Source organism: Clinocottus analis, unplaced genomic scaffold (assembly GCF_023055335.1).
Source record: "Clinocottus analis isolate CAN_PGR_092001 unplaced genomic scaffold, fCliAna1.0.p SCAF_18, whole genome shotgun sequence".
NCBI lineage: Eukaryota > Metazoa > Chordata > Actinopteri > Perciformes > Cottidae > Clinocottus > Clinocottus analis.
The window spans coordinates 15,546,168-15,572,948 of NW_027175909.1; the positions used below are offsets into that span (position 1 = coordinate 15,546,168).

Sequence of the window (26,781 nt, forward strand, 5' to 3'; positions counted from 1 at the left end):
TCCGCTGGATTGAAAACTGGGAATACGAGACTCTTCCTCCTGTGAAGAGCAGCTGCAGAGGAACGAATCCTCACAACACATCTCAATGTCCTCCTGAAGAGGAACCTTGAGGCCTCACAACACATCTCAATGTCCTCCTCCATCTTGAAGAGGAACCTTTAGGCCTCACAACACATCTCAATGTCCTCCTCCATCTTGAAGAGGAACCTTTAGGCCTCAGGTAAAGAGCCTTGTCCTCAAAAAGAGGAGCCAAACGCCAAAGATGGACGCCTGTGGTTATGTGACAAACCTCGTTGTAGCCGCTCTGTCGTTCCCGGGCTCCCTGCCGCCCCCTGGTGGCCACCCCGTCCACCACCAGAGGGCAGCAGAGATCCTCTGAGCAGCAGGACGTCCCGTCTGAGAGGAACACCTGGGGGCGTCCCAAGTCTCTCACCTGATCCCTGTCTCCCTCACTTGCATCAAGGAAACCATTCGAGGAGAGAGGACACGAGGAGAGAGAACGCAAGGAAATGTTTCAGAGATGTCTTTCCTCTGAAGCGTCACATGATCAACGTCAGTTTCTGATGACTGCGACTGAATATTTGTACACAGTATTTATACAGTATGTGTATTTACACACAGTGGTAGTATTTATACAGTATGTGTATTTACACACAGTGGTAGTATTTATACCGGGTTTAGAATCAGTTTCTTCCGGCGGCGTGCGATTGTCTTATTTGCTTATGTTTATAACTCTGATTGTGACGACATTAAATAACAAAGTGAATATTGCTTTAGGTTTACAGTTAGATTCAATAACTCAGGAAGGATCCGCCTCTGGACAGAAAGACACTTTATGTAAAAGAGTTTCTACCAGAAAACATGAAATACACTTGAGTTTAATCTGTGATCGTCTTCATCTGCTTTCAAATTGTTCCTCATAATGAAGAGGATGGACAGACTGATGAAGAGGATGAACAGACTGATGAAGAGGATAACACACTGATGAAGAGGATGGACAGACTGATGAAGAGGATGGACAGACTGATGAAGAGGATGAACAGGTGAGTGCCTCCACCTGGTGGAACAGCTGTGAAACTACAAGCCCTCAGTTTTCCTTCAGAAAATGTGAGAAAAGATGCATTCAAGAACTCCAGGAAACACGGAATATTTTACCAAATGTACATTTTAATTGTTCAGCTTCTTCTCCGTGAAATAATCAATGAAGACAAATTAATAAAGAATAAAAACTTGAGATTTCCAGAAGTGAGAAAACAACAAGAAACACAACTTTGAATCATTAGTTTAATCTTCTGAAAGATGTTACAAAGTGTTGAAGGCACTGTAACTATCGACACACACACACACACACACACTACTGACACACACACACTCCTGTCTCACAGCTTGGCCTTGGCCTGGAAGAAACTCATGACGGCGTTGAAACACTCGTCTGACGTCCAGCGCTCCTTCAGGCGCTCGACCTCGGCATCGTTCACCGCGTGGAGGCGGGGCTTGTCCACCGAGCGGATCAGCTGTTTAGAGAAGGACAGGGACTGAGGGAGAGAGAGAGACATTAGGACATGGTCGAGTATTCAGTGTTCAGGCTTTATAGTCATAACCAGAGTCCCACTAAAATTTGGCGAGTATCTGCTCCCGCGGCGTTGCCAGCACACGCGTCAAAATACATCAAAACCTGCGTCCTGATGGGGAATCGATGGCCACGACTTTTCTAAGAGATTTGACTCGCCGTTTTCCTGAAAAACGCGAAAAACTGCGAGAGATTGTCCCATTGACTTGAATGGGGTTTAGTCGCGAAGAGAGCAACAAAAACACTCATCTTTGTTCCCGTAGTGACTCAACATACTTTAACGTAGAGACATGATTTGAAGTTTAAAACGTTGACTAAAGTCTGGAGTTCATTTGCCCAATTGGGCATTTTATGATAGCTAGCTCAGTTTTCACGTCATCATTGTTCCAGTCTTAAGATCCAGCCCTGGTGACCAGTCACCATGTTAACCAGTGGCCTGTGTCTATGAAGCAACAGCTGCTCTCAAGTCCATCACCAGCACACACACGACTCTCAGTAACAGTTATGATGCAGTTTAATTCTAAGCTTCATTTCGGTGCTTTTTTTTCCTGACTGAAGCGTTCGGTCGTCACGATGTGTTCAAGGAACGCGGGAAAGATGGCAATGTGTGTGTGTGCGTGTGTGTTTACGTTGGGGGGCAGCTTGGCGTAGGCCTTCAGTCTGGTCCAGACCTCTGACTGGAAGCTGCTGTCGGGGAAAACCTCCGTCACCAGACCGAATTCACAGGCCTGAACCGCCGACAGCTTCTTGTTGAACAGCAGCATCTCATTGGCCTGGAGGGGGGTGGGGGAAGCACATTGATCAACCAATCACAAGGTCTGCCCGCAGGTGTGTTTCTGTCTGTCTGTAGGTGTGTGTGTGTGTCTGCAGGTGTGTGTCTGCAAGTGTGTGTGTGTCTATAGGTGAGTGTGTGTGTGTATGTAGGTGGGTGTGTGTGTGTGTACCTTGGCAGGACCCATGATCTTGGGGAAGGTGTAGGAGGAGCATCCCTCTGCGCTCTGACCCAGCTGACTGAAGGGAGTGTGGAAAGAGGCCTGAAGGGAGAAAACACATGATGCATAAATATGAATGTCTCAGACACTTATGTGTGTGTGTGTGTATATGTGTGTATAAGTACCTGGTCCGTAGCGTACACCAGGTCAAACAGTCCCAACACCGTGACAGAGATTCCTACCGCCGGTCCGTTCACCACGGCGACCAGCGGCTTGGGGAAGTCGATGTAGGCCTTCACGTACTTCCTGTGAGGAAAAGATTGTTATTATTGTTATTACTGTTATAATGCAAGATGATGTTAAATTAGTATAAATATTTATATTAAAACAGAAATTAATAATAATCTTAAATAGCTACTAATAAAGTAATATAATATCTATAATAATATAGAGCTTAAAACATTTTATTAATAATCCAAACGACATATTTATTCAAATACAATTTTAAAATCCTAATGTTTTTTTATTCAGCAAAGCGTGATTCGCGATGTGTTCAAGGAGCGTCGGACAGGTGATAACCTGCTGACAACGAGGGCTTCAACAGCTGCTGGCTCGGACTGAACGTGATCCAAGACTAAAGAAAACCCCCATCAGGTCCAGACACGGGACCAGGTGAGCCAATCAGCGCTCACCTGAGCCTCGGGACCAGGTGAGCCAATCAGAGCTCACCTGAGCAGGTCTCCGCCCTGCTGTGCCATCGCCTCCACCCCTCCCTCGGGAATGTTGGTGAAGTTGGACAAGTCGTTCCCACTGCAGTAGAAATCACCGGCACCTAAAGTAGTGAAATGATACATAAGAAAAGTGTGTGTGTGTGTATATGTGTGTGTCTGTGTATGTGTGTGTGTGTGTACACGTACCAGTAAAGACGGTGATGACTGAGTCGTCGTTCGCTGCCTGATCCAGAGCTGCCATGATCTCGTTGTACATCTGAAAGAAAAGAAATGGAACGTTAGAACAAACATGTTTGCGTACAAATAATAATAAATAATCCACCTCGTCATAAAACAAATACAACATTTTTAAAGTTATTAAAAGAAACTTTAATTTAGTGTTGGTTCTGGCGCTCCCTGTGGACTAAAGAGGTAGTGTCTCTGAGCCTTTAAGAAATATTTCACCTGAGGCGTGATGGCGTTTTTCTTGGCCGGCCGGTTCAGGGTGATGGTGGTGACGTTATCCTCCGTGGTGACCAATATCGTCTCGTACGTCGTCGTCCCGCTCCCAGCATGCGTCGCGGCCACCTGGGCGGAGCTCCCACCTTCTGCGGCCACCAGGGAGCCAATCAGGTCGCAGTACTGCTGCCGGGCTTCATCCTGTTGAAGGGACACAAACCAGTTCAGGTGTCTGACCCGCTGGCCCAGGTGTGCCCAGGTGTGCCCAGGTGAGCCGACGGGGTCCTACCTGAGACACTGAGCCCAGAGACCTCCACGCGTCCCACTTCACCTTGTTGACGAAGTCCAACATGCCGGGTTTGGGGGTGTTGCAGGGACCCTGAGTGGCCTGCAGGAAGAGGAGAAATAAACTTCAAAAGCTGGAAGGACACGCGCCTGTCTCTTTAAAAGGGAGGAGGCGACCCTTCACAATAAAAGCCCCAGTGACCTTTGACCTGTTTGAACAGAGCATAGATCCTCAGCTTGGCCTCGTTGCCCGGGTCCTCCTTCAGCGAGGACAGGCGGCTCTTGGCCTGCTCGAACTGCTCCACCGTCGCACCTGCACACAGGACCGGGTCTAAAGGGTAAGGTTCTGCTGTTCCACGGGCTTGGTTCTGTCTGTCGGCAGCACTTGAATACCAGAAAGTATCTGAATACCGGAAAGTATTTAAATACTGCTGGAGGTCAAAACAACTGAGGTTACAACCAGACTGTTCTTCACAAGGCATCAGTACCCTAAAGTACCAGGACCCTAAAGTACCAGTACCCTAAAGGACCCTCATGCGTTTACTTTTGTTAGTCTTCCTTTTTAAAATATATTTGGGTAAATAAACCCTCAAACTCTTCCTCGTGGTTCTAAACCTGTAGACATGAACCAGGAGGCAGTGCAGGACTCACCCAACAGGGGGGAGGCCGAGGTGTGGAACTTCAGACCGGGGACGCTGGAGAACCTGGAGAACCACAGAACCAGAACCCGATAGACACCAGTTACACAACCAGAGGAGAACGCTTCAAGAGGCTGGAGAACGCAATGAATGAAGCCGGGTTCAGACACATTGTGACCGATGGATCTTCATGACTTTAAACCAAATGTCCATGAACAAACATGGAGTGAAATCTGTGTGTTAACTGTAAAAAGTGATGAAAGGTAGTACTTAAACCAACAATGAGGGTTTCAAAGCATACATTATACCTTAAATGACACAAATGAATGAGAGACAATAGTTTGATTAAAAGAATAAACATTTATTGAGATGCCTGTATGTATGCCTGCTTATATTTTAAGCCTCTTACTTTTAAAAGTATATTCATTATTTCAAACTAAATGAACGTCATGAACACATGAAAATAAAACTTTACAAGACTCTTCCAGCTTTATCATGAATAACCCTGGTGACTGAGCTGGTGACGTCACCGCTCCAACGGACCCTTGCTCCGTGGCTCTGGAGCAAAGGTCACAGCGCTCACAACTCGACGTTAAGGACTCTACCTCTCCCCGAGGCAGGTGACAATGACGTCCTCTCACCTTCTGAGCTGCACGCAGCGCCAGGGAGCGGACAGCTTCAGGGCAACGGCCGCCATTCGCTAGCGGGAGACGGAGGTCCAGAGGCAGGACGCAGTGTTCGGGGAACGGGGACGAGAAAGCGGCGAGTGTATCCCGCGGGGCCCCGCCCACTCTGCACCGCTCTGCTCGCCCATTGGTTGCCCGGCAGCGAGAGATCGTCCGCACCAATGAGACCGCACGCTTAAAAACAAAACGACGCAAAGACCCGCCTCTCTGTGCGTGAGCTCGGCCAATCGGCGTCGAGAGCACGAGCGCGTCTTCCGCACAGTAGTGCTGGTTGGAGAAGAGCTCTGCGCATAAACAATCCCCGGCGATCGGCGCGCAATGCATGCCGGTTAGATTTGTTTCCGGTTAGATGCCGACTTGCTCTGACGTCATGCACACGTGGTCAACGATGATAGGCTCGTTCGAAAGAGCTGGAATCAAGTCATCTCCACCCTAAACCCTCAAGCCCTGAACCCTCAGGGACTCACTGACGTGAGCCGCGAACTGGTTAAGTGTGAGAGTCTTTAGGGCTTGAGCTGGTGTGAATGTGAATGGCGCTCTCTCTCTCTCTCCTTATATATAATATTTAAAAAATATACTGGTTTGTGTATATATATATATATATTTGTTTGTGTGTGTTCGTGATTTAAAAAATATGAAGACCTTTTGACCAAAACTCATTTTAATTCAGAGACTCATGAACAGACATCCACACTTCTACTCACACCTACCCACATTTCTACAAGAACATAACTGATTTCCTGTAAATGAAAAGGGGTGGAGCCACAGCGAAGATGTGATCCAGTTACATGAGAACAAAGAAAGAACACTCAAGTGTTGTCATAAAGTTCAGACTCCATTCAGAGTGGATGCATAAGAAGGAGACCAGCTGGAAGCTAAAGCAGAGTGAGTGTTGATTCAACAATTCATAGTTTTAATGTCGATCCAACATTTCATAGTTTTAATGTCTATGAATCCCCTTTTCTTTTTTTTCTCCCTGAGGACTGTCGAGGAGAGAAATGTTAGAATTAACGTCTGTGGATACAAAGAGACTCGGAAAAAAGCTGGAGATTTCTACAATTTGGTGTTGTAGGGTGTGACAAACTTGTTCGTCTTGATTCTTGTGTCGTGAGCTCACAGTGTTCCTGTTTATCTCTCAGACTGACTTCGGATCAGAAGATGAGTGGTTGTGACGAAGAGGAGGACAGAGCAGAGTCTCCAGGATCCATCTGTCTGTCCTTGAAGAGTGATCGCTCCAAAGATCATCCTATACTCTTCAGGAATGAAGAGGAGGAAGAGGAGGACAGAGCAGAGTCTCCAGGATCCATCTGTCTGTCCATGAAGAGTGATCACTCCAAAGATCATCCTATACTCTTCAGGAATGAAGCTGGACCCTCAGACACAAAGTAAGAGAACTTCTACTAACTCATTCAGGACTCATGTTCACTTCCTGTTCCTCTGACAATGTTTTCTGTACATTTAGAGATTTAGAGTTGAGTTTGAGGGTCTTCCTCTTCATCTCAGTGACAGCTGTCAGTCACCTAGAAAAGCTGTGATGTCATCTAAGAGCACTGATACACACTTTAAAGCCTTCTACACATCTGCAGTAACAGTAGTTTGTGTGTTCAGATCTACTTTAATGTCTTTGTTGTTATCAAAGATTCATTCTGAAAAAAACCCTCTTCATGTTTGCAGAGTTCAGTCCAGACAGAGAGCCGAGTCTCCAGGATCCATTTGTCTGTCCATGAAGAGTGATCAGTCCAAAGATCATCCTATACTCTTCAGTAATGAACCTGGACCCTCAGACAAAAAGTAAGAGAACTTTTACTTCCTGAATAACTGAATCTTTGAATATTAAATATGTGGTACTTATGAATAGCTCCAGGTTGTCTTGAGATTCCCCGGACCATTAAACTTGATCATCTCGTCTCCACAGAGAGAAGAGGAGTCTTGTTCCTGAGGAGGAGCTGACGTCCAGAACCAGAACCATAGCTGCACTGCAGACCAGTGAGAGCAGCTCTGTACAGAGTAAGAGCGTCCATGTCTCTGCTGATGTCTTCATGTCAGGAAACAGGAAGTGTTGTTCTCATACAGAAACTCTTGTTGAGTCTCACAGGAGACATTTAAGATCTGCTCCAGTAGACAATTCTGCTCTGCATCACTGCTCTTCTTTGAGAGACAATATGAACCCACAATACATACATGTAGATCATTAAACAGCAAACATGAAAAACTGTTATGATATAGCTGCTGCTTGGTAAGGAGGTAATCATTGGCCAAATGCAGGACACCACGCATAAAAGCTTGCAGCGAAAAACAACAACAACTGACGAGCAAGTGTCCTGGGAACTGAAAGGCTGAGCATGATATCCAAGGCAATTGGCCTGGGGACAGGGCAAACCAGCAAAGCCTCTCAGGAGGGCAACCAGACAACAGTCTGTTGGACCAGCTATGTGGAGCACATCAGGTGGACAACCAGGACACCATCAGCGAAAGCGGGAACACTCTAGAGCCCAATAAAGTAGACAGTGCATCTCTGAAAGACTGGAACCCCTACTTCAGGAACTGGTTTAGTATCACTGGGCAGCTTAGTCTTTCTGGTGCTGGACAACTTGGGGAATGATGCTCCCAAGACCCCCACTTCCTTCTCGGCAATAGGCCCTAAATAATTGTGAGAGATAGTAAGGCAAGTCCCTAGGAGAGGGGACATCCAAACGTCTTCAGGGCAAGGATCGGTCAGGAGCAGACATTTGATAGTTTCCTGATTGTTTTAGTCAAATCAATATCAAGTCTTCTTCACATGTTCTCTTGTTTCTCTGGTTCAGCAGATTGTGGTCTGCAGGAGCTTTTAGATGAACACAAGATCAGTCTGAAGAAGAGATGTGAACGTGTGACTGAAGGAAGTGGTGAAACAGGAAGTGGAACCCTCCTCAACAGGATCTACACTGACCTCTACATCACAGAGGGCCAGAGTGAAGAGGTTAATACCCAACATGAGGTGAAGCAGCTGGAGTCAGCCTCCAAGAAGAAGCTCCTCCATGACACTCCCATCAAGTGCCACGACATCTTTAAAGCCTCAGCTGACCAGCCAAGACGCATTAGAGTGGTTCTGACCAACGGCGTCGCTGGCGTTGGAAAAACCTTCTTGGTGCAGAAGTTCACTCTGGACTGGGCCGAGGGTTTGGAGAACCAGGACGTGGATCTGGTGGTGCTGCTTTCGTTCAGGGAGCTGAACTTGATCAGAGATGAGATCAGTCTTCTCAAGCTGCTCCATGAGTTCCATCCAACATTACAGAAGGTCCCAGCAGAGGAGCTCTCTGTCTGGAAGCTGCTGTTCATCTTTGATGGTCTGGATGAAAGCAGACTTGCTCTGGACTTCATCAACAATGAGGTCATGCGTGATGTCACCCAGAAGGCGTCGGTCAACGTGTTGCTGACGAACCTCATCCAGGGGAACCTGCTTCCCTCGGCTCTCGTCTGGATAACTTCCAGACCTGCAGCAGCCAATCAGATCCCTCCCACTCTTGTTGACCGGCTGACAGAAGTACGAGGCTTCACCGACCCCCAGAAGGACGAGTACTTCAGGAAGATATTCAGTGATGAAGAGCAGTCCAGCACCATCATCTCACACATCAAGACCTCCAGGAGCCTCCACATCATGTGTCTCATCCCAGTCTTCTGCTGGATCACTGCTACAGTTCTGGACCACATGTGGACCACAGACCAGAGAGGAGAGCTGCCCAAGACCCTGACCGACATGTACTCACACTTCCTGCTGGTCCAGACCAAGAGGAAGAAGCAGAAGTACCCTGAGGGACATGAGACAAGTCCTCAAGAGCTGACGGAGGCTGACGCGGAACTTCTTCTGAAGCTGGGGAGGCTGGCGTTTGAACATCTGGAGAAAGGAAGCATCATGTTCTACCAAGAAGACCTGGAGCAGTGTGGCCTCAATGTCACGGAGGCCTCTGTGTTCTCAGGAGTCTGTACACAGATCTTCAGGAGAGAGAGTGTGATCTTCCAGAAGACCGTCTACTGCTTCGTTCATCTGAGTGTTCAAGAGTTCCTGGCTGCCGTCTACATGTTCCACTGTTTCACACACAGGAAGACAAAGGTACTAGAAAACTTCCTGGGAGATGACTGGAATTACAAGGATAGTTCTTCATCCCTTGATAGTAGTTCATCTGTGACTGAAGAGGATAATGACAATCTTTATGATGACTATCATGACATCGATTCATCTCTGGAGAAATTCCTGAGGAGTGTCATGGAGAAATCCCTCCAAAGTAGAAATGGCCACCTGGACCTGTTTGTCCGCTTCCTTCATGGCCTCTCTCTGAAGTCCAACCAGAGACTCTTAGGAGGCCTGCTGGGTCAGACAGACAACAGTCCAGAAACCACCCAGAGAGCCATCAACAACCTGAAGGAGATGAACAGTGATCAAATCTCTCCTGACAGAAGCATCAACATCTTCCACTGTCTGATGGAGATGAAGGACCTTTCAGTCCATCAGGAGATCCAAGAGTTCATGAAGTCAGAGAACAGATCAGAAGAGATTCTCTCAGAGATCCAGTGCTCAGCTCTGTGCTACATGCTGCAGATGTCAGAGGAGGTTCTGGATAAGTTGGACCTGAACAAGTACAACACATCAGTGGAGGGACGACGGAGACTGATTCCACTTGTGAGGAACTGCAGAAAGGCTGAGTGAGTCCAGATGTGATTAGTTTCACGAATCAGTGTTTATCAGTAGTTTAGTTCTTCAAATATATAATCTATCAAATGTATTTTATTCTCAAAATAGTGTTCAACTTGTAATATTTGTGTCATTACAGCCTTTCTACTTGTCGACTCTCAGAGATTCACTTTGAAGTTGTGGTCTCAGCTTTGAAGTCCAACCCCTCTTACCTGAAAGAACTGGACCTGAGTTACAAGCGCCTGCAGGATTCAGGAGTGGAGTTGCTGTGTGCTGGACTCGAGAGTCCTCACTGTAGACTGGAGGTTCTGAGGTCAGTTCACTGACTCTAAGGTTTCAGGATTTCCCTAATGCTGAATATTTGTTCGAGGAAAAGAATGTAGAGAAATGAATTAATTTATAGGAGAGTTTGTAGCTTCCAGACTCACATTTGGTTTCCTGTTTCATTTTGTAGTTCACTGCCTATTGTGTCCGTTGCCCTTGTGGTTTTGTTGCCAGTGTGATTACCTTTCCCTGCCATAAACAACTTCACCTGTTCCCTATTGCCGCTCCTCCTCCCTATTTATTTGGTGTGCTCGTTTTTTTTCTGTGCCAGTGCTTCTTAGTATCTCCGTGTCTAGCGTTTCAATATTTTTTCCCCCACTGATCTTTTTTACATGTTTTTCTTGACGCTGCTTTTTTCCTGACAACCTTTGCTTTGCCCTGGTTTTGGGTTTGTTTGTCTGAACAAATTTCTTGCCTTTGTAGCAAACCTCTGCTAAGTCAATTTTTTAATAAAAAACATGTGTCCGTTCATTCAAGAGATAATCCTAACTCTTGGATGTACATATGGTATGTGGTTGTTGTTGGAAGACGCACCTAGACACATGGGGACCTCTGCTGTTAAAGACATGAAGCTACTAAGCTACCAGATACACAAAGAAGAAGCTCATGTCTGATCTGATATTGATCCTGTTGCTCCAGACTGAGAGCAGCAGCATGGTCTTCATCTGTTTGGACATCAACAGCTGTATGAATGTTGTGCTGACATGATGATGATCCACAAGAACACAATGACAAAGAGAAAGCTCATTGACGAGGACATCGCCATGTTGAGCTACAAATTTAAACCTCAACACATCTGATGATTATAAATGATTCTGATCTTCATCTTTTATTCTTTATTCAGGATGTGTGACTGCTGGATGTCAGAGGTCAGCTGTTCTTCTCTGGCTTCAGCTCTGAAGTCCAACCCCTCCAGTATGAGAGAACTGGACCTGAGTGTAAACAACCTGCAGGATTCAGGAGTGAAGCTGCTGTCTGCTGGACTGGAGAGTCCTCACTGCAGACTGGAGACTCTGAGGTCAGACCCCATTCTTTACTTCTGTGCTGAGATTAATATGATGTGAAAGTTGTGCTGACATTGAACTTCAAATATCAGCCTGATATTCTTCTGATCCTCGCTGGGGTGGAATAGTCCACAAGGTGACCTATGTCCTTTCCGAAGGCTAACATTGCACCTGACCCAAATATTTATCCCTGTGATTGGTGGGCGAACAGGACGACAACTCCATAGAAAGTATTTGCCCTTTTTTTTGGCCAATCCCAATTTCGTTCTAGACAGGAGCCCGTTTAACGTTACATCTTTTATTCTTTATTCAGGTTGGTGGACTGCGGCTTGTCAGAGGTCAGCTGTTCTTCTCTGGCTTCAGCTCTGAAGTCCAACCCCTCCAGTCTGAGAGAACTGGACCTGAGTGACAACAACCTGAAGGATTCAGATGTGAAGGAGCTGTCTGATCTTGTGAAGAGTCCTCACTGCAGACTGGAGACTCTGAGGTCAGTAGAGTGTTGGAGTCGGTCCATGCTGATTCCACCAGTAATGAAGTAAACACATAGAGGTCACTGAGTTGCTCCCTTGGGGGTCCCTTTACTTCCATAACCCTCCAGCACCAGTTGCTATTGCAGCAACACACATTAGAACCCTCACAGCCCAGTCAACAGAGGTTCCTGTACTGGGATTCAAGGTATTTCTACTGGTAATGCAGTCATGGGTTCCTGCAGTGTTGGGCAGGAACTGTACCTTACGAAACTGTACTTTATTTCGGTTATTTAAACCTGTTGCATCCCTCTTGCTGCTGTGTTCATCTCTACAGGACCATCTAGTGGATCAGAGCTGACAAACACACACCAGGTGAGTACTGTCAACAACGTCCCATCCATCAAACTATTGTCCGTTCCATTGTGATGTCACGAGGAGCGCGTCCTCATGGACGGATCACATGCGTGTTGCGCTGTTAAGATCACGTCAGGAGGAGAGTTCAGAGTTCAGGATTCTGTTTCTTTCTCTTTCACTTCTTCTCTCCATCAAATAAGAAAAGCTGCCTTAGTTTCATGCATTATGCTGCATTGATGCATCGGCTCCATGAACATCACCTCCATCTGCATTACAGGATAATTCATAACGCTGTAATCATATTCTTTACTGGAGTCACGAGTGTGCTTGAAGATCTCTACACCATGGTTTGTTTTCTCTCGTCATGACAATTTAGTGTTTCATCCCTTTACAAAACAATAAGACAAGTCGCCCCCTGGTGGTCGGGAGAGAGAATGCAGCGTTAACACATGGCCATCTAAACGTGAGGTATCTTTCTTTCTAGTGACTATTGGATTTATACGTTTGAGCTCTTCTGTTATTTTCACCCATATTGTCTTTTATATTCCGTTTGCTGCATGAATGCACAAGGAGATAGTGTGATGTCAATGTTTTCTTATTGTTCATTCTTCTGTAAAGTGTCATATTTCACCCACAATGCGTTGTATGTGTCTTTTATAAATGGATTCAATAAAGTGGAACAACTGGTCAACACGCCGTCTCTCCTGGTTACTCCATTGAGTCTTCTGTTGTGTTTTTTTTGTTGCCGAGACACACACACACACACACACACACACACACACACACACACACACACACACACACACACACACACACACACACACACACCTCCCTATCAGGGTTACCATGAAAACAGTCAAACTTTTACATTGCAAAGCACATTTTGATGTCCGTCCTGATTCCACTGCAGCTCTCTCTCTCTCTCTCTCTCTCTCTCTCTCTCTCTCTCTCTCTCTCCCTCTCTCTCTCTATCTCACTCTCTCTCTCTCTCTCTCTCTCTCTCTCTCTCTTTCTCTCTGTGACTCGTCCTCACACTCGGCAGGACAAACAGAACGAAGGTCAGTCGGCATTCGTCTCCTCTTTTACTTCCAGCTTTAAGTTATTCACTGTGAGGATTTAAAGTTTCTGTCTGAACCGTTAAAGAGATAATAATACAAATACTGATATTATTATCCATTTACTACTGTTACTTAGTTGCATTTTGTAAATTAAAGTTGCATTATTACATATAAACTGTATGTATGTTTATCTATCTATCTATCTATCTATATATATATATATATATATATATATATATATATATATATATGTTTATTTATTTATATATATATACATATATATATACATATATATATATATATATATGTATATATATACATATATATGTATATATACATATATATATGTATATATACATATATATATATAAATTGTGTGTATAATTCTTAAATCAGTTTCTGTGTGCAACTGATTGCATATTTATACATTTTCTTGAAAAAAAGAGAATATTGATAGAATACAGGAGTTAGTTTTACAACGGCTGTTTTGAGTTTATAATCCACAAACTGACATCGTTAACTTCCTCATCCTCGAGACCAGATATTAAAATTTACGGTTTGTTAAACCTTGGAGTCGTATATACCTGGTAGGTTTGCGCACGTACGTGCACGCGTCAATCTACCATGTATATACTGCTCCCTGGTTCTTATTTACATTATGGAATAAACTATTCTCCTTTAAAATAATACCAATGCGTCTTGACAGTCAGATGGCAGATCCAGAGTCAGAGGTTGCAGAGAGGGAACAGTCGCCCGTTCTTCCCCCGGTGAGCAGCCCAGAAGGAGGGCCGGAGGAGGAAGAGGGAGGAGGAGGAGGAAGAGCCAGCACCAAACCCAGCCCTCCTCTGCTTCATGTCCACAGAGGTTCAGACAACATGTTGATTCAAAAACTGAATATTTTTAGGTTTTTTTTGTCCCCTTTTACCTGTTTTCTTGCACCAGGTGCTCCTGGAGGAGGACGTCGGCGGATCGGAGGCCAGAACCTGAGAGCCGCTGATCTCACGTCTCCGCCGCCGGCGGCTCCGTCCTCCAACACCGGAACCTCTGTGAGTCAACAGTACCGGCCGTCGGCCACTGGAGGCGCTGTTGCGTATCCGCGTTCTGTTGTCTTGAACTAGAACGGTGCATTCAGTGTCGATTACACCCTCAGGGACCACTTCCTCTCTCCAGGTGTCCGGCAAGAGGACGGCGCTACTGTCCAACGAGGCGAGGAGAGAGATGACGAGGCGGGCCCGAGCCCTGAAGGAGGACCGGCGGGCGGCGCTGGACGCCCGACACCGATACCTCATCAGCAGGCTGGTGGACGCCGGGACGCTGCCGGAGCCGGAGGTGGAGGACGCCATCGTCTCTGACGACCAGGTACCTGCACTACAACATATACCTAATACACAAACACCTACATGAATGAAATCACTTCAATCCTCTTTGCTCATCATAATAATAATGATTTGAATATTGATCAACAATAATTGCATTAATAATAATACTTCTAATAGAAAAAGACAGTTGATAACAGTTGAGCATGTATATAAATATATATATATATATATATATATATATATATATATATATATATATATATATATATATATATATATATATATATATATATATCTGGGTATTGTGATTGATGACTCCCTCACCTTTCAGCCACATGTGCAGTTCCTGGTTTAAAAAAACATATAAATTCTCCATTTTCATTCTCTGGTTCTTTTCAGTTCAGTCTGGTTGATGATTTCTTCGCTGTGAACGGATGCAGGAAGCTGATCTTCTTCTTTCAGAACGTGAACCAGGTGAACCTGAACCTTCCTCTTTCTGCGTACGCGTCAAGTCCTCTCTCTCCTTCACCACGCCGTCAATGTGTTCCTCCTCAGAACCTGGCCGCCGGCCACCCGGCCTCCGTGGACGCAGCGTCCTCGGCCGTGGCTCAGAGGAAGCTCTTCCTCACCACAGGAAGCTCTGAGGTGGGCGTGACTACAGCAGCGTCATCGGGGGGCTTCCTTTTGGAAACCGCGTCCCGTTTCGTCTCTTTTTCCGTAAAAAGAAAGGGTTTTAAAATCTCCGAAACTAAGTCGATAAAATTCATTTTAATTGCTTAAATACCGTAATTCTTGTGAGATGAGGCGCGGGGTTTAACATTTTTTAGAAATATTGTTAAGTTTAGCTTCAACACATGAAGCATACACTTCTATACAACCAGAGGAGTCGCCCCCTGGTGGCCAGGAGAAAGAATGCAGCTTTAACACATGAAGCATAGACTTCTATACAACCAGAGGAGTCGCCCCCTGGTGGTCAGGAGAGAGAATGCAGCTTTAACACATGAAGCAGAGACTTCTATACAACCAGAGGAGTCGCCCCCTGGTGGTCAGGAGAGAGAATGCAGCTTTAACACATGAAGCAGAGACTTCTATACAACCAGAGGAGTCGCCCCCTGGTGGTCAGGAGAGAGAATGCAGCTTTAATACATGAAGCATAGACTTCTATACAACCAGAGCAGTGAGAGGTTCTCTCAAAGTCTTTCTGAACTAAACTCTGTTCTCTCTCTCCAGCCTTTACTGGGGAAGTGTCTGTTCTTCCTGAGAACCACCGACAGGGCGATCACCACCGCCAACGTGCAGCAGGTCCGTAGCTCCACTCCTCCAGGTTCTCCAGACCTTTAGGATGGGACCAATCCCGCTGACTCGTGTCCCACCGCTTGTTCCCTAAAGGAGGTGAACTTCGGCATGCTGGACTGCAGCGACGGCAGCAGCCTCCTGGACGCCCTGGAGACTCTGCTGGCTCACGTCATGCTGCCGGCCCTCCGGTCTCAGCAGGTACTCACCATCCAGCTCAATGAACCCTAAAGCAGCGGCCTTTTTTAGTTTTTAGTGACGCTTCCCTCTGCAGGCGTGGGGCTGCGTTCAGGACGGCGTCTCCTGTCCAGACGTCCAGACCTTTCTGACCTCAGTGGATCAGTTTGTCGGTAACCTGAGATCGGCCAGAGGCAACGTGGAGAGGAAGTTCCAGCTGCAGCCGGTCGTCCTTCCTGATGCCATCGAGCAGCTTAGCAGCCCGGCGGACTACACAGCGGCAGGTAGAGGGGTCAACCACCTGAAGGTCTTCCTCCTGAAGGTCTTCCTTCTGAAGGTCTTCCTCTTAAAGGTCTTCCTCCTGAAGGTCAACCACCTGAAGGTGTTCCTCCTGAAGCTCAACTACCTGAAGGTCTTCCTCCTGAAGGTCTTGCTCTTAAAGGTCTTCCTTCTGAAGGTCTTCCTCTTAAAAGTCTTCCTCCTAAAGGTCAACCACCTGAAGGTCTTCCTCCTAAAGGTCAACCACCTAAAGGTTAACCATCTGAAGGTCTTCCTCCTGTTGTTATCAATGTGGTTGTGTTAATTGTGCGTCTGCTCTCAGCCAATAACAGCGAGCTGGTGGAGCGCCTGGAGGGCGTGGTCTCTGTGTGGACCAACCAGATCAAGCAGGTGCTGACGGAGAGCGAGCAGATGAGGAAGGAGGCCGATGACGTCGGACCGTCAGCTGAGCTGGAGCACTGGAAGAGACGCATGGTCACCTTCACCAGGTAGACAAGGGTTCAACCTCGTTAAGGGTTTGAACCTCGTTAAGGGTTTGAACCTCGTTAAGGATTGGACCTCGTTGTCTTATGTTGAGTTTCCTGTTTTATTTACTTGTGATTTCTTTACTGATTTTATTCATTCGCTAATTGATTTATTTATAATGCAACCATATCTGTGTGTGTGTGTGTGTGTGTGTGTGTGTCAGTCTGATGGAGGAGTTGAAGCGTCCTCAGGTGAAAAGGACTCTGGGAGTTCTGCAGGTCACCAAGTCTCGAACTCTACAAACCTGGAGAGAGCTGGTCAGCTTCTGATAGGACGCTGAGTTCAGCTGTAGCTTAGCAGCTGTTAGCTTGTAATGGATGTCTTGATTGATTGATTGATTGATTGATTGTCAGGAGGGTGACATCACTGTCGTGGCTAACGAGGCCAAGGACAACGTGAAGTTTCTCTCCACTCTGGACAAGTTCTTCGGGCCGCTGGAGAAATGCACCCCGGTGAACAGAAACTCTTTTTCAAGTCTTTGGGATTGAAACCTTCAACCTGAGGAGCAGAAAGAGTTGATGACCTCAGAGAGCCTGACCCCTCCTCCCCTGTGACAGACCAGTATGCTGCAGCACATTCCCAGTCTGATGGCCAGCATCCGGATGATCCACACCGTCTCCCAGTACTACAACACCTCGGAGAGGATGACCTCTCTGCTGCTCAAGGTCACCAACCAGATGATCGCCACCTGCAGGAGCTTCCTGTCGCAGGGCGCGGCGCGGATCTGGGATCAGAACCGGTACGGGAGCCCGAACCAGACAAAACCACATGCCCACACCGCTGGTTCACACTGTGTGTGTGTGTGTGTGTGTGTGTGTGTGTGTAGGTCCGTGCTGCTGCAGCGTATCTCTGACTGTTGTCTTCTGAATGTTGAGTATCAGAAGAGCTTCCAGAGCGTCAGAGACAAACTGAGAGAAAACCCAGAGAAGAGACAGTTTGACTTCAGGTGAAGTCCTCTTCATCTTCATCCTTGTCTTCCTCTTTCTCTCCTCTTCGTCCTCTTCCTCCTAACGATGTCTTTCTTCTTCCTCCTCCTCCTCTTCCTCAGTGAGAACTCCATCTTCGGGCGGTTCGATGCGTTCTGCGAGCGCCTGCAGAGAGTTTCCTCCGTGACGTCTTCTCTGCAGCGTCTGGCTGCTCTGCAGCACATGAAGGTGATTTTAATCATTTCATATTTCAAACTATGACGTGTTGCTTTCTTTTTATTTGCAGGTGAGGGTAAATCATTTTGGGGATTTTGCACAATTTTTTATTGTGAAACATCATTTTCCAAAATATATATTAACATCTTTTCATCCAAACAAACAAGCACAATGTCAAAAGACACAAATAAAACATCAATAATAATAAATAAACACATAATATTAATTATAAATGTGTATTTAGTATAAATAATAAATGTGTTTTAGGTCGAGGGCTCCGAGAAGATTTATGCCCGCTACCAGACCATCGTCTCCACGACCAGGTCCAAAACCTACGACGTGCTGGACCCCCGCCAGCTGGAGGTGACTTTATTAATATTATATATAGTATAACATATATTATATACAGAGAATAGTAGATGAATAGATATTATAACTATAGTTATTATAGCTATACTAATTATCCATTATGCCAAAGTTCACTTCTTCTCTTTCCCTCAGTTTGACAGTGACTATGCAGACTTCCAGATCCAGGTTCAGGGTCTGGTCCAGTCTCTTCAGACTCTGCTGGACTTCTGGTTCCATAAGTCTGTCTCTGTAAGTCCAACACGATCAGAACCAGAACCAGACCCTCCTGTCGTGTTGCGGATCTGAGAACCAGAACCGCTTGTGTTCCAGACGGAGCGGGCCCTGCAGCTGCTGCAGGTGTTTGGATCCGGCCCGGCGGGTCTGGACCTGCGGCAGCACTACCTGCTGCTGCTTCAGCGCTACGGCCGAGAGCTGGAGCTGCTGAGGAAGACGTACCAGAGGCAGAGAGACGGGCCGCCCACGGGACGCAACCTGCCGCCGGTACACACACCTGTCTGTCTGACTGTCAGCTTCCTGTTAGCTTCCTTTTAGCATCTCTTGTGTTAGCTTTCTATTAGCATCTCTTGTATTAGTGGGTGAGTTTTGACCCATATCTTAAATCAGCTGTAAAATACACTAAAAACAATGATCAATCATCAATGTGTTTCTCATCTCTTGGTTACCTTGTTAGGCCTCGTTATCCATGAACATAATGTTGTATGTTTGTATATTTTTGGTGTGGGCCTCTGGGCCTTTTCTTTGTCAAGACACCCCTCAATTTCTATTAAAAACATGTTGAAATTAACCTCAAGAAAATTCTATAAATAAATAAAAGGTTGTTGTGTTACCTGACTATTACTGAGGGGTATTAGAACACATCTCTTAAATATATATATATATATATATATATATATAATTTTATTTATGTGTATTCATGTGGTTCTTTTATGCATTTAAACCTCAAACGGGTCAGTGCCAACCATAACACAAGAGAAAGGCTATTACAATAACTATATAAGTTCTTAAAAAGAGGCATGTATAGTAACCTTCACCTGCTGGGAGACAGTCCAGGTAAAACTGTAAAATTCGTACAATTCAGCCTAACGATTTGACAGAATACGTTTGTTGGGGTCAAGAAGCGAATACGTTTTTAAAAAATGTAAGAGGTGGAGGTAACGTCCGTCTCCTCTCAGGTGGCCGGTCGGATCCTGTGGTGTCGTCAGCTCTTCAGGAAGATTGAAGCTCCGATGTCGATCCTGAAGAAGAAGCTGGACGTCCTCAAGGTACGACCTCTGATTCATTGATCACATCGGTATCGCCGATCAAGATGACCTCAGTGACCCGACTCTCTCCGCCAGGGACCGGAAATGACCAAAGTGATCCGGAGCTACAACAAGATGGCCGTGGTGTTGCTGCAGTACGAGCTGCTGCACCTGCAGGCCTGGAGCCGGGCTGCGGAGAGCGCACCGCGCTGCCTGAGCGCCGCCCTGCTGGTCCGGCATGAGAACAGCAAGGTGCTGGATGACGCAACAAGAGATCAATGGATGAGATTAATGATAGTGATGACGTATACAGTATTACCAAATGAGGCCTAGGATCCGGATAAAATGAAGCAGTTGGTCTTATTCCACCAAGCTTTCTACGTCGCTATCCATCCAACTCTAACTATCTAGCTAGCTAGCTAGCTACATATCTAGCTCTGGAGACTAGCTAGCTAACTAACATATTGCTCTGGAGATTAGCTAGCTAGCTACATATCTAGCTCTTGAGACTAGCTAGCTAACTAACCATCTATATCCGGAGATTAGCTAGCTAGCTACATATCTAGCTCTGGAGACTAGCTAGCTAACTAACCATCTACATCCGGAGATTAGCTAGCTAGCTGCATATCTAGCTCTTGAGACTAGCTAGCTAACTAACATATTGCTCTGGAGATTAGCTAGCTAGCTACATATCTAGCTCTTGAGACTAGCTAGCTTAGGTTCCTCCTGGCAGGACAATGTGAGAGGAACTATGTGTGTTTTTCAGGAGGTCTTTGTGAATCTGGACCCGGTGGTGCTGGAGGTGCTGCAGGAAGCCCGGTGGATGGCCAAACTAGGGGTGGCCGTGCCAAAGGTCGTCCTCGCGATGACCTCCGGAGAAGCACGGATCAAAGCTCTGCACAGGCAGTGAGAACAACATCACTGCTTTGTTAGGCTTTTAGAATGTGAAGTCATGGTTTGACTTCACTACACAAACCAGTCCGTGTCGTGGTTCTTCATGCTCTGATCGTCATTGCTTTGTGTGCATGTTTTTATTTATTTGTACTTAAATTGAACCATAAATATTGTGTTTGGATGTAGCAATACTTTTATCTCATTGCCTTGAACATTCTTCATTTTGATCCAGGCTGCTGGACTTGCTGCAGGACTTTGACTCGGTGGTCTCCAGGATCCCGCCTCTCCTGCTCCCTCTGATGCAGCCCTTCGTCGGCCGGGTGGAGGCGGCTCTCTCGCCGGGACTCACCACGCTGTCCTGGAGCGCCCTCAACACGGAGCCCTGTAAGCAGGAATAATCAAACGAGGCCTAAGATCCGGATGAGATGAAGCAGTTAGTCTTATTCCACCAAGACTAGATAGCTAGCGCTCCAGCTCTGGAGACTAGCTTGCTAGCTATCCACCTCTGGACACTAGCTAGCTAGCTCTCCAGCTCTGGACACTAGCTCGTTAGCTATCCAGGGAGCAGAGAACCTGACTGTCTGTCCTGTTCAGTCCTACAGCGAGCGCTCCAGGCTCTGGGGGATCTGGACCAGGTGTCCAAAGCGGCCTCGGACCTGCTGGAGTGTCGCGTGGACCGGCTGCTCAGGACCACGGCGTCCTGCAGTCTGCTGGTCCTCCCTGAAGACGCGCCTGTCTCGCCTCAGGACCTCCTGCTGCAGACAGACGGCTCAGTCCAAGCTGCCGCCGCCTCTCTGAGCTGGTGAGGTCGATCCCAACTGCGGGCCAGGGAGGGAGGAGTTGCATTGTGGGTAATGTCGGCTCCAAGTCTCAAGAGAAGAAGCAGAGCGTGCGGATTAAAACAGATGTCTCTGATTTATCGTTTTGGGGTGTTAAACAAGCAAGAAACCTCTCTCTCTATGTGTGTGTGTGTGTGTGTGTGTGTGCGTGTGTGTGTGTGTGTGTGTGTGTGCACAGGCAGAGTCAGCAGGTGGAGAAATATGTGTTTGAGCTTATTGAGGAGCTGAAGAGGAAGATGAAGCCGACAGAGACCGTTAATCTGGAGGTAACACACACACAAACACATAGTGTTGAGTCGAAAACAAACTTTTAATAACCCCCCCTTGTCTCCTCTCATTGCCTCATCTCCTTGTCTCCTTGTCTCCTCTCCTCAGGGCTCCTTCCTGTGTCTTCATCCAGACTCCAAACAGTAGACTCGCTGTCAGTCTTGTCTTCCTTGCCGCTTCTACAACCTGATTGGTCAACTCTGTCACCGCAACACTGAGGCTCTGGTCAAAGGTCAGCTGCTCCCTACACGTCTCCTTCCCTTTCCTACAAATCTCCTTCCCTTCCTATCTTTCTTCTTTCTCGTCCTCATCCCTTCGTTCCAGGTCATCGTTCCCTCTCTGTGTTTCTTCCAGCCACCAGATCCTCTCTGGACGGCCTGAGGAGGAGACTCCACGTCTCTTTGTCCTGCAGCCGCTCAGCTCCTCCTTCTCCTCCTCCTCCTCCTCCTCTCTTCAGAGCCTCCATCCTGCTCTCCATCCCCAACATCGTCCTGAGACCGAGTCTGGAGGACATACAGGTACAGTACCTGTAACACTGCATGAAGACATGCAAGTACAGTACCTGTAATACTACATGAAGACATTTCATTGTGTGCGTGTGTGTGTGTGTGTGTGTGTGTGTGTGTTCCAGAGTTCCGTGAACAAGCTGGTGAGCGTTGTGTTGTCCGTGACTAAAGACATTCCTCTGTGGACTTACTCTCACCTGCAGTACAACCAGCAGCAGGTAAACAAGTCACCAGCTGTTTCTCACACAGCCAATCACAGGCCAGCTGTTCTCACACAGCCAATCACAGCCAAGCTGTTTCTCTGTTCCCAGGTGGAGCAGGCGGCCGTTCGGGATGCAGGAGACGACGTGCCGGTGAAGCCGCCGGTGCTGAGGCCTCTGGACCGACAGCTGGCCGAACACAGAGACGTCTCCAAGTCAGTCCGGCCTCGTTTTGTCTCCTGCAGTTGTTTCTTTACAGAGACGACCACTAATGGTCACTTAGTGACCTCTAGTGGTGACTTAGTGACCTCTGGTGTTGACTTAGTGACCTCTAATGGTGACTTAGTGACCTCTAGTGGTGACTTAGTGACCTCTGGTGTTGACTTAGTGACCTCTAATGGTGACTTACTGACCTCTAGTGGTGACTTAGTGACCTCTGGTGTTGAGTTAGTGACCTCTAGTGGTGACTGAGTGACCTCTAGTGGTGACTGAGTGACCTCTAGTGGTAACCTGTGACTTTTAAACTGCCGTAATGTCGTTGCTGGAGCAGGTTGGTGATCCAGCTCAGCTCCATCGTGTCGTCTCTGAGAGCTCAGGCCGCCGACACTCTGAATGAACTCAGTCACTTCTCTGCTCTGTGGAACCAGGTCGGTGTGTTGTTGTTGTTGTTGTTGTTGTTGTTGTTGAACTGGACTAACAGACGGATGTGTTTAGGACCCAGAGGAGCAGGTGCAGGCCTTCCTGCAGTCCGACCCCTCGCTGACAGAGTTCAGCTCTCAGATCTCCTTCTACTCTGTGAGTCCACTTCCTGTCTATCACATCACTACTTCCTGTCCATCACATCACCACTTCCTGTCCATCACATCACCACTTCCTGTCCATCACATCACTACTTCCTGTCCATCACATCACTACTTCCTGTCCATCACATCACTACTTCCTGTCCATCACATCACCACTTCCTGTCCTTCACATAAACACTGAATCTGAACTTTTTTTCTGTAACAAACTGATTTACGTTTTTTTACTCGTAAAAGTACCTTTTTAATGGGGTATTCCCTGTGAATATTACAACCCGCTTGTGTATCTACTGATCCTCGTCGCTCCACCTTCACACACAGATGTGAGTTTACCCACGATGCCTTGCTGTCCTCACAGAAGCTGGAGGTGCAGATCTCGGAGCTGCCGGCGTTCTACGCCGTGGGTCCGATCCTCTTCGACACCGACCGGCTGCAGCTGGCGCTGGCTCAGGAGTGCCGTCTCTGGAAACGAGCCTTCGGCGCCGCGCTCCACCGCCGCGCGTCCGCCGACATGGACGGCGTCTTCACCTTTGTGGACGGGCTGACGAAGCGCCTGCAGCGTCCAATCACAGACCTGGAGGACGTGCGAGGAGCCATGGCGGCGCTGAGAGAGGTGAGCTCTTCTCTTTATTGTAATAATCATTTTTTTTAGTCTTTCTCTTTTCTATTCATCTATTCATGTGGTGCAGATTTCACTCATCCATATATTCATTCATTCATTTATTCATGCCATCTCATTCATGTATTCATTCATGTATTTATTCATGTATAACATCATGCATTGATGTATTCATTCATTCATGTATTCATTCATGTACTAATTTTTTCACTCATTTATTATTGTACATATACATTCATTCATATAGTCATTCATTCATGTACTCATTCAGTTGTTTATTCATTTATGTACTTATACATTCATTCATGTACTCATTCATTCCTTTTATTCATATATTCATGTACTTATATTTTAATTTTTTTCATTCACTGATTCATTCATTCATGTTATCATTCATTCAGGATTAGCTCATGTTTTCATTCATTTTTTGAATATTTATTAATCATAAACTTTTTATTTATGGTTCTGATAATTATTAAAAGCAGTTTATCTAAATAATGAAGTACTTCTACGAGCAAGAGTACTAATACTGCCAGTACTTGTAGTAGTACTTCTTACCTTCTCACCTTTATCCGTTCATCACTCTCATGAATAATAACTCACTCACTTCGAGGTCCGGGAGGCGGAGCTTGGTATCGACGCCGCCATCGGCCCGGTGGAGGAGTCCTTCGCTCTACTGAACAAACACCAGCTGCTCTTCGGCGGCGGCAACGCCGAGCGCGTGGACGGCCTGACGTACGCCTGGACCAACCTCAGCGCCCTGGTGAGGCCGCGTACCGACAAGAGAGGGTCGATATTGTTGTAAATATGCAAAGGAAATACTCGTGGAGGTGTTGTTTCATAAAGGGTCAAAACAACAACACTGATAAAACCGGTGGAATCACTAAAATGTGTTGTGGTTTCAGGTGGTACAGAACCAGAACACTCTGGTGAGGATCCAGCCCCGCATGAAGGCGGACCTGCTGTCTGCGGTGCAGAGCTTCCAGAGCCACGTCCAGAGCTTCTGCTCCGAGTACAACCACAGGTACGTGTCAGCGATACTAATGTGGGGTATCGACTATGGGTACCGACCAGGGGTACCAACCATAGGTACCGATCGGGTACCGACCAGGGGTACGCGTCAGGGGTACCAAACACGGGGACTGATCATAGGTACGCGTCAAGGGTACGGATCGGATACCGACTACGGATACTGATCATGGGTATCGACCGGGGTGCACCAATCGGGGGTACTGACTATGGATACCGACCAGGGGTGCCGACAGAGGTGCAGATCATAGGTACGCCTCAGGGGTACCGATCATGGGTACCAATCAGGGGTACAGATCAGGGGTACCGACCTCTACGTGTCGCGTGATGAAGAGCAAACAGTCACTGGTGCGTTCCTGCAGGGGTCCGGGGGTGGAGGGCGTCGCTCCAGCCGAAGCCAGCGAGCGGCTGCAGAGTTTCCAGGCCGAGTTCGATCAGCTGTGGAGGAAGTACACCACGTACTCTGGAGGAGAGGAGCTGTTTGGACTGGCTGTTAACGGTACGACCGAGCGGGAGGACCGGTTGCCTTCCTTCCTTCCTTCCCTCAGTCCCTTCCTACCTCCATAATCTGCCTTGCCCTCCCCGCAGAGTATCCGGAGCTGCAGAGGATCAGGAAGGAGCTCTCGCTGATGTCCAAACTCTACACGCTGTACAACTCCGTCATCGACAGCGTCGCCGGCTACTACGACGTCCTCTGGGCCGACCTCGACATCGAGAGGATCAACGCCGAGCTGCAGGACTTCCAGAACAGGTGGTTCCCCCTGTGGACTAAAGTGGTAGTGTCTCTGAGCACCAGGGTCCCTTTAGAAAACCGCTAATTTTACTGCAGCAGGATCCAGCAACACCTCCGGGGTCTCCAGCAGGTCCAAAGCTGCAGGTGAAGCCACGGTTGACCAGGACTCGACGGAAGCCTATAGAGGATCAGGACTAGACTGAGACTGGTTCAGGACCAGTTAAAAAAAATCCTCAGAGTATTTTTCATCCTCCCTCACTGTCGTCTTTCAGGATCCGGAAGCTCCCGAAGGCGTTGAAGGACTGGCAGGCCTTCCGAGACCTGAAGAAGACCATCGATGACTTCACGGAGACCTGCCCTCTGCTCAGCATGATGGCCGATAAGGTCCGCCCGCCTGACCCCGAGACGGTCCTTCTGCGGACGTGGCAACCGCAGCGCTGATGCATTGTGGTCCGTCTTCCTGCAGGCGATGCTGCCCCGGCACTGGACTCGCCTCAGCCAGCTGACGGCTCACAGCTTCCAGGTGGAGTCGGAGACGTTCTCCCTCAGAAACCTCATGGAGGCCCCGCTGCTGAAGCACAAGGAGGACATCGAGGTACACCTTGCTTCCTATTCGCTTAATTTCATAATCCCTAGACGACCTGTTGTGTGTCCTGTGTGCATCAGGATGTGTGTATCAGCGCGCTGAAGGAACGAGACATCGAGGCCAAGCTGAAGGACGTAGTGGACGAGTGGAGCGCTCAGACACTCGCCTTCGCCCCCTTCAGGACGAGAGGAGAACTGCTGCTGAGAGGAGCCGACGCCGCCGACAAGATCTCCATGATGGACGACAGTCTGATGGTGCTGACCTCTCTGCTGAGCAACAGGTGAGGAGACGAGGAGGTAGGAGAGGAGGGAAGAAGGCACCAAAAACTAGGAAGGATGGAAAGGAAGGTGGACTAGGACAGGGGAACAAGAAAGTAGAAAAACAGGGACTAAAAAGAAATTTAAGGAAAAGAGACTAGGGAGCAAGTTAGGAAAGTGGACGAGAAGAAAGGAGGACTTGGAGGAAAGGAAGGAGGAAAGGAAGAAAGTGGGACAAGGCGCAAGGGAGGAAGGAAAAACATGGAGGCTAAGAAGAGATCTAAAAGAAAAACAAAGAAAAAATGAACATGCTGAATGAATGAATGAGTAATTCTATAATGAATGAATAAATGACGGCCTGAGACTCCGCCCCTAACAGGTACCACGCCCCCTTCAAGCCGAGCATCCAGCTGTGGGTGCAGAAGCTGTCGGGCTCCTCGGAGACGCTGGAGCGCTGGCTGTCGGTGCAGAACCTCTGGGTCTACCTGGAGGCCGTGTTTGTGGGCGGAGACATCGCCAAGCAGCTGCCTCAGGTCACGTGACGCGT

The 26,781-nt window shown here is 47.4% G+C and overlaps 3 protein-coding genes across 4 annotated transcripts in view; 2 read left to right on the plus strand and 1 right to left on the minus strand.

Moving 5' to 3' along the window:
• Positions 1-1,147: 1,147 nt before the first annotated feature.
• On the minus strand, positions 1,148-5,422 carry eci2 (enoyl-CoA delta isomerase 2). Of its 2 annotated transcripts, XM_068581364.1 has the most exons (11): positions 5,236-5,422; positions 4,608-4,660; positions 4,166-4,269; positions 3,961-4,059; positions 3,678-3,872; positions 3,420-3,489; positions 3,232-3,334; positions 2,688-2,808; positions 2,515-2,604; positions 2,200-2,343; positions 1,148-1,535 (listed from the first exon to the last, which is right to left on the minus strand). In XM_068581364.1, exons 1-11 carry the CDS (start codon positions 5,289-5,291, stop codon positions 1,380-1,382), a joined length of 1,191 nt encoding a protein of 396 aa, XP_068437465.1. In that variant the 5' UTR covers positions 5,292-5,422; the 3' UTR covers positions 1,148-1,379. The 2 variants fall into 2 exon arrangements, with proteins under 2 accessions (XP_068437465.1, XP_068437466.1); XM_068581365.1 differs by lacking the exon at positions 5,236-5,422 and having other exon boundaries at positions 4,159-4,269.
• Positions 5,423-6,545: 1,123 nt separating this feature from the next.
• On the plus strand, positions 6,546-12,719 carry LOC137788491 (NLR family CARD domain-containing protein 3-like). The gene is made up of 8 exons (XM_068581320.1): positions 6,546-6,665; positions 6,955-7,071; positions 7,196-7,287; positions 8,085-9,960; positions 10,089-10,262; positions 11,118-11,291; positions 11,591-11,764; positions 12,082-12,719. The coding sequence occupies exons 1-8, from the start codon at positions 6,598-6,600 to the stop codon at positions 12,089-12,091; spliced, it is 2,685 nt and encodes an 894-aa protein (XP_068437421.1). The 5' UTR covers positions 6,546-6,597; the 3' UTR covers positions 12,092-12,719.
• A 430-nt stretch (positions 12,720-13,149) lies between these two features.
• The window catches only part of dnah5l (dynein, axonemal, heavy chain 5 like), a 32,969-nt gene continuing 19,337 nt past the window's right edge, over positions 13,150-26,781 (plus strand). Inside the window, 39 exon segments of the mRNA XM_068581390.1 lie at positions 13,150-13,159; positions 13,866-14,023; positions 14,102-14,205; positions 14,330-14,518; positions 14,878-14,952; positions 15,034-15,123; positions 15,709-15,780; positions 15,868-15,972; positions 16,046-16,232; positions 16,550-16,715; positions 16,916-17,009; positions 17,106-17,204; positions 17,310-17,491; positions 17,579-17,698; positions 17,801-17,906; positions 18,162-18,257; positions 18,396-18,491; positions 18,573-18,743; positions 19,436-19,525; positions 19,601-19,756; positions 20,271-20,410; positions 20,631-20,782; positions 20,993-21,200; positions 21,416-21,503; positions 21,613-21,736; positions 21,859-22,022; positions 22,136-22,228; positions 22,322-22,425; positions 22,761-22,857; positions 22,925-23,005; positions 23,369-23,623; positions 24,243-24,392; positions 24,535-24,653; positions 25,021-25,157; positions 25,247-25,409; positions 25,664-25,775; positions 25,858-25,986; positions 26,058-26,257; positions 26,614-26,767. Coding sequence (XP_068437491.1) covers positions 13,870-14,023; positions 14,102-14,205; positions 14,330-14,518; positions 14,878-14,952; positions 15,034-15,123; positions 15,709-15,780; positions 15,868-15,972; positions 16,046-16,232; positions 16,550-16,715; positions 16,916-17,009; positions 17,106-17,204; positions 17,310-17,491; positions 17,579-17,698; positions 17,801-17,906; positions 18,162-18,257; positions 18,396-18,491; positions 18,573-18,743; positions 19,436-19,525; positions 19,601-19,756; positions 20,271-20,410; positions 20,631-20,782; positions 20,993-21,200; positions 21,416-21,503; positions 21,613-21,736; positions 21,859-22,022; positions 22,136-22,228; positions 22,322-22,425; positions 22,761-22,857; positions 22,925-23,005; positions 23,369-23,623; positions 24,243-24,392; positions 24,535-24,653; positions 25,021-25,157; positions 25,247-25,409; positions 25,664-25,775; positions 25,858-25,986; positions 26,058-26,257; positions 26,614-26,767 — 5,022 coding nt within the window. The 5' untranslated portion in view covers positions 13,150-13,159; positions 13,866-13,869.

Excerpts from the sequence above, each read along its gene's own strand:
- LOC137788491 (XM_068581320.1), top strand. The coding sequence starts at position 6,598 with ATGAAGAGTGATCACTCCAAAGATCATCCTATACTCTTCAGGAATGAA. Across the intron at positions 7,072-7,195 it reads CCTGGACCCTCAGACAAAAA|AGAGAAGAGGAGTCTTGTTC; the intron begins GTAAGAGAACTT and ends TCGTCTCCACAG. Across the intron at positions 10,263-11,117 it reads TGTAGACTGGAGGTTCTGAG|GATGTGTGACTGCTGGATGT; the intron begins GTCAGTTCACTG and ends TTCTTTATTCAG.
- eci2 (XM_068581364.1), bottom strand. The coding sequence starts at position 5,291 with ATGGCGGCCGTTGCCCTGAAGCTGTCCGCTCCCTGGCGCTGCGTGCAG. Across the intron at positions 4,661-5,235 it reads CGCTGCGTGCAGCTCAGAAG|GTTCTCCAGCGTCCCCGGTC; the intron begins GTGAGAGGACGT and ends GTGGTTCTCCAG. Across the intron at positions 3,490-3,677 it reads AAAACGCCATCACGCCTCAG|ATGTACAACGAGATCATGGC; the intron begins GTGAAATATTTC and ends CTTTTCTTTCAG.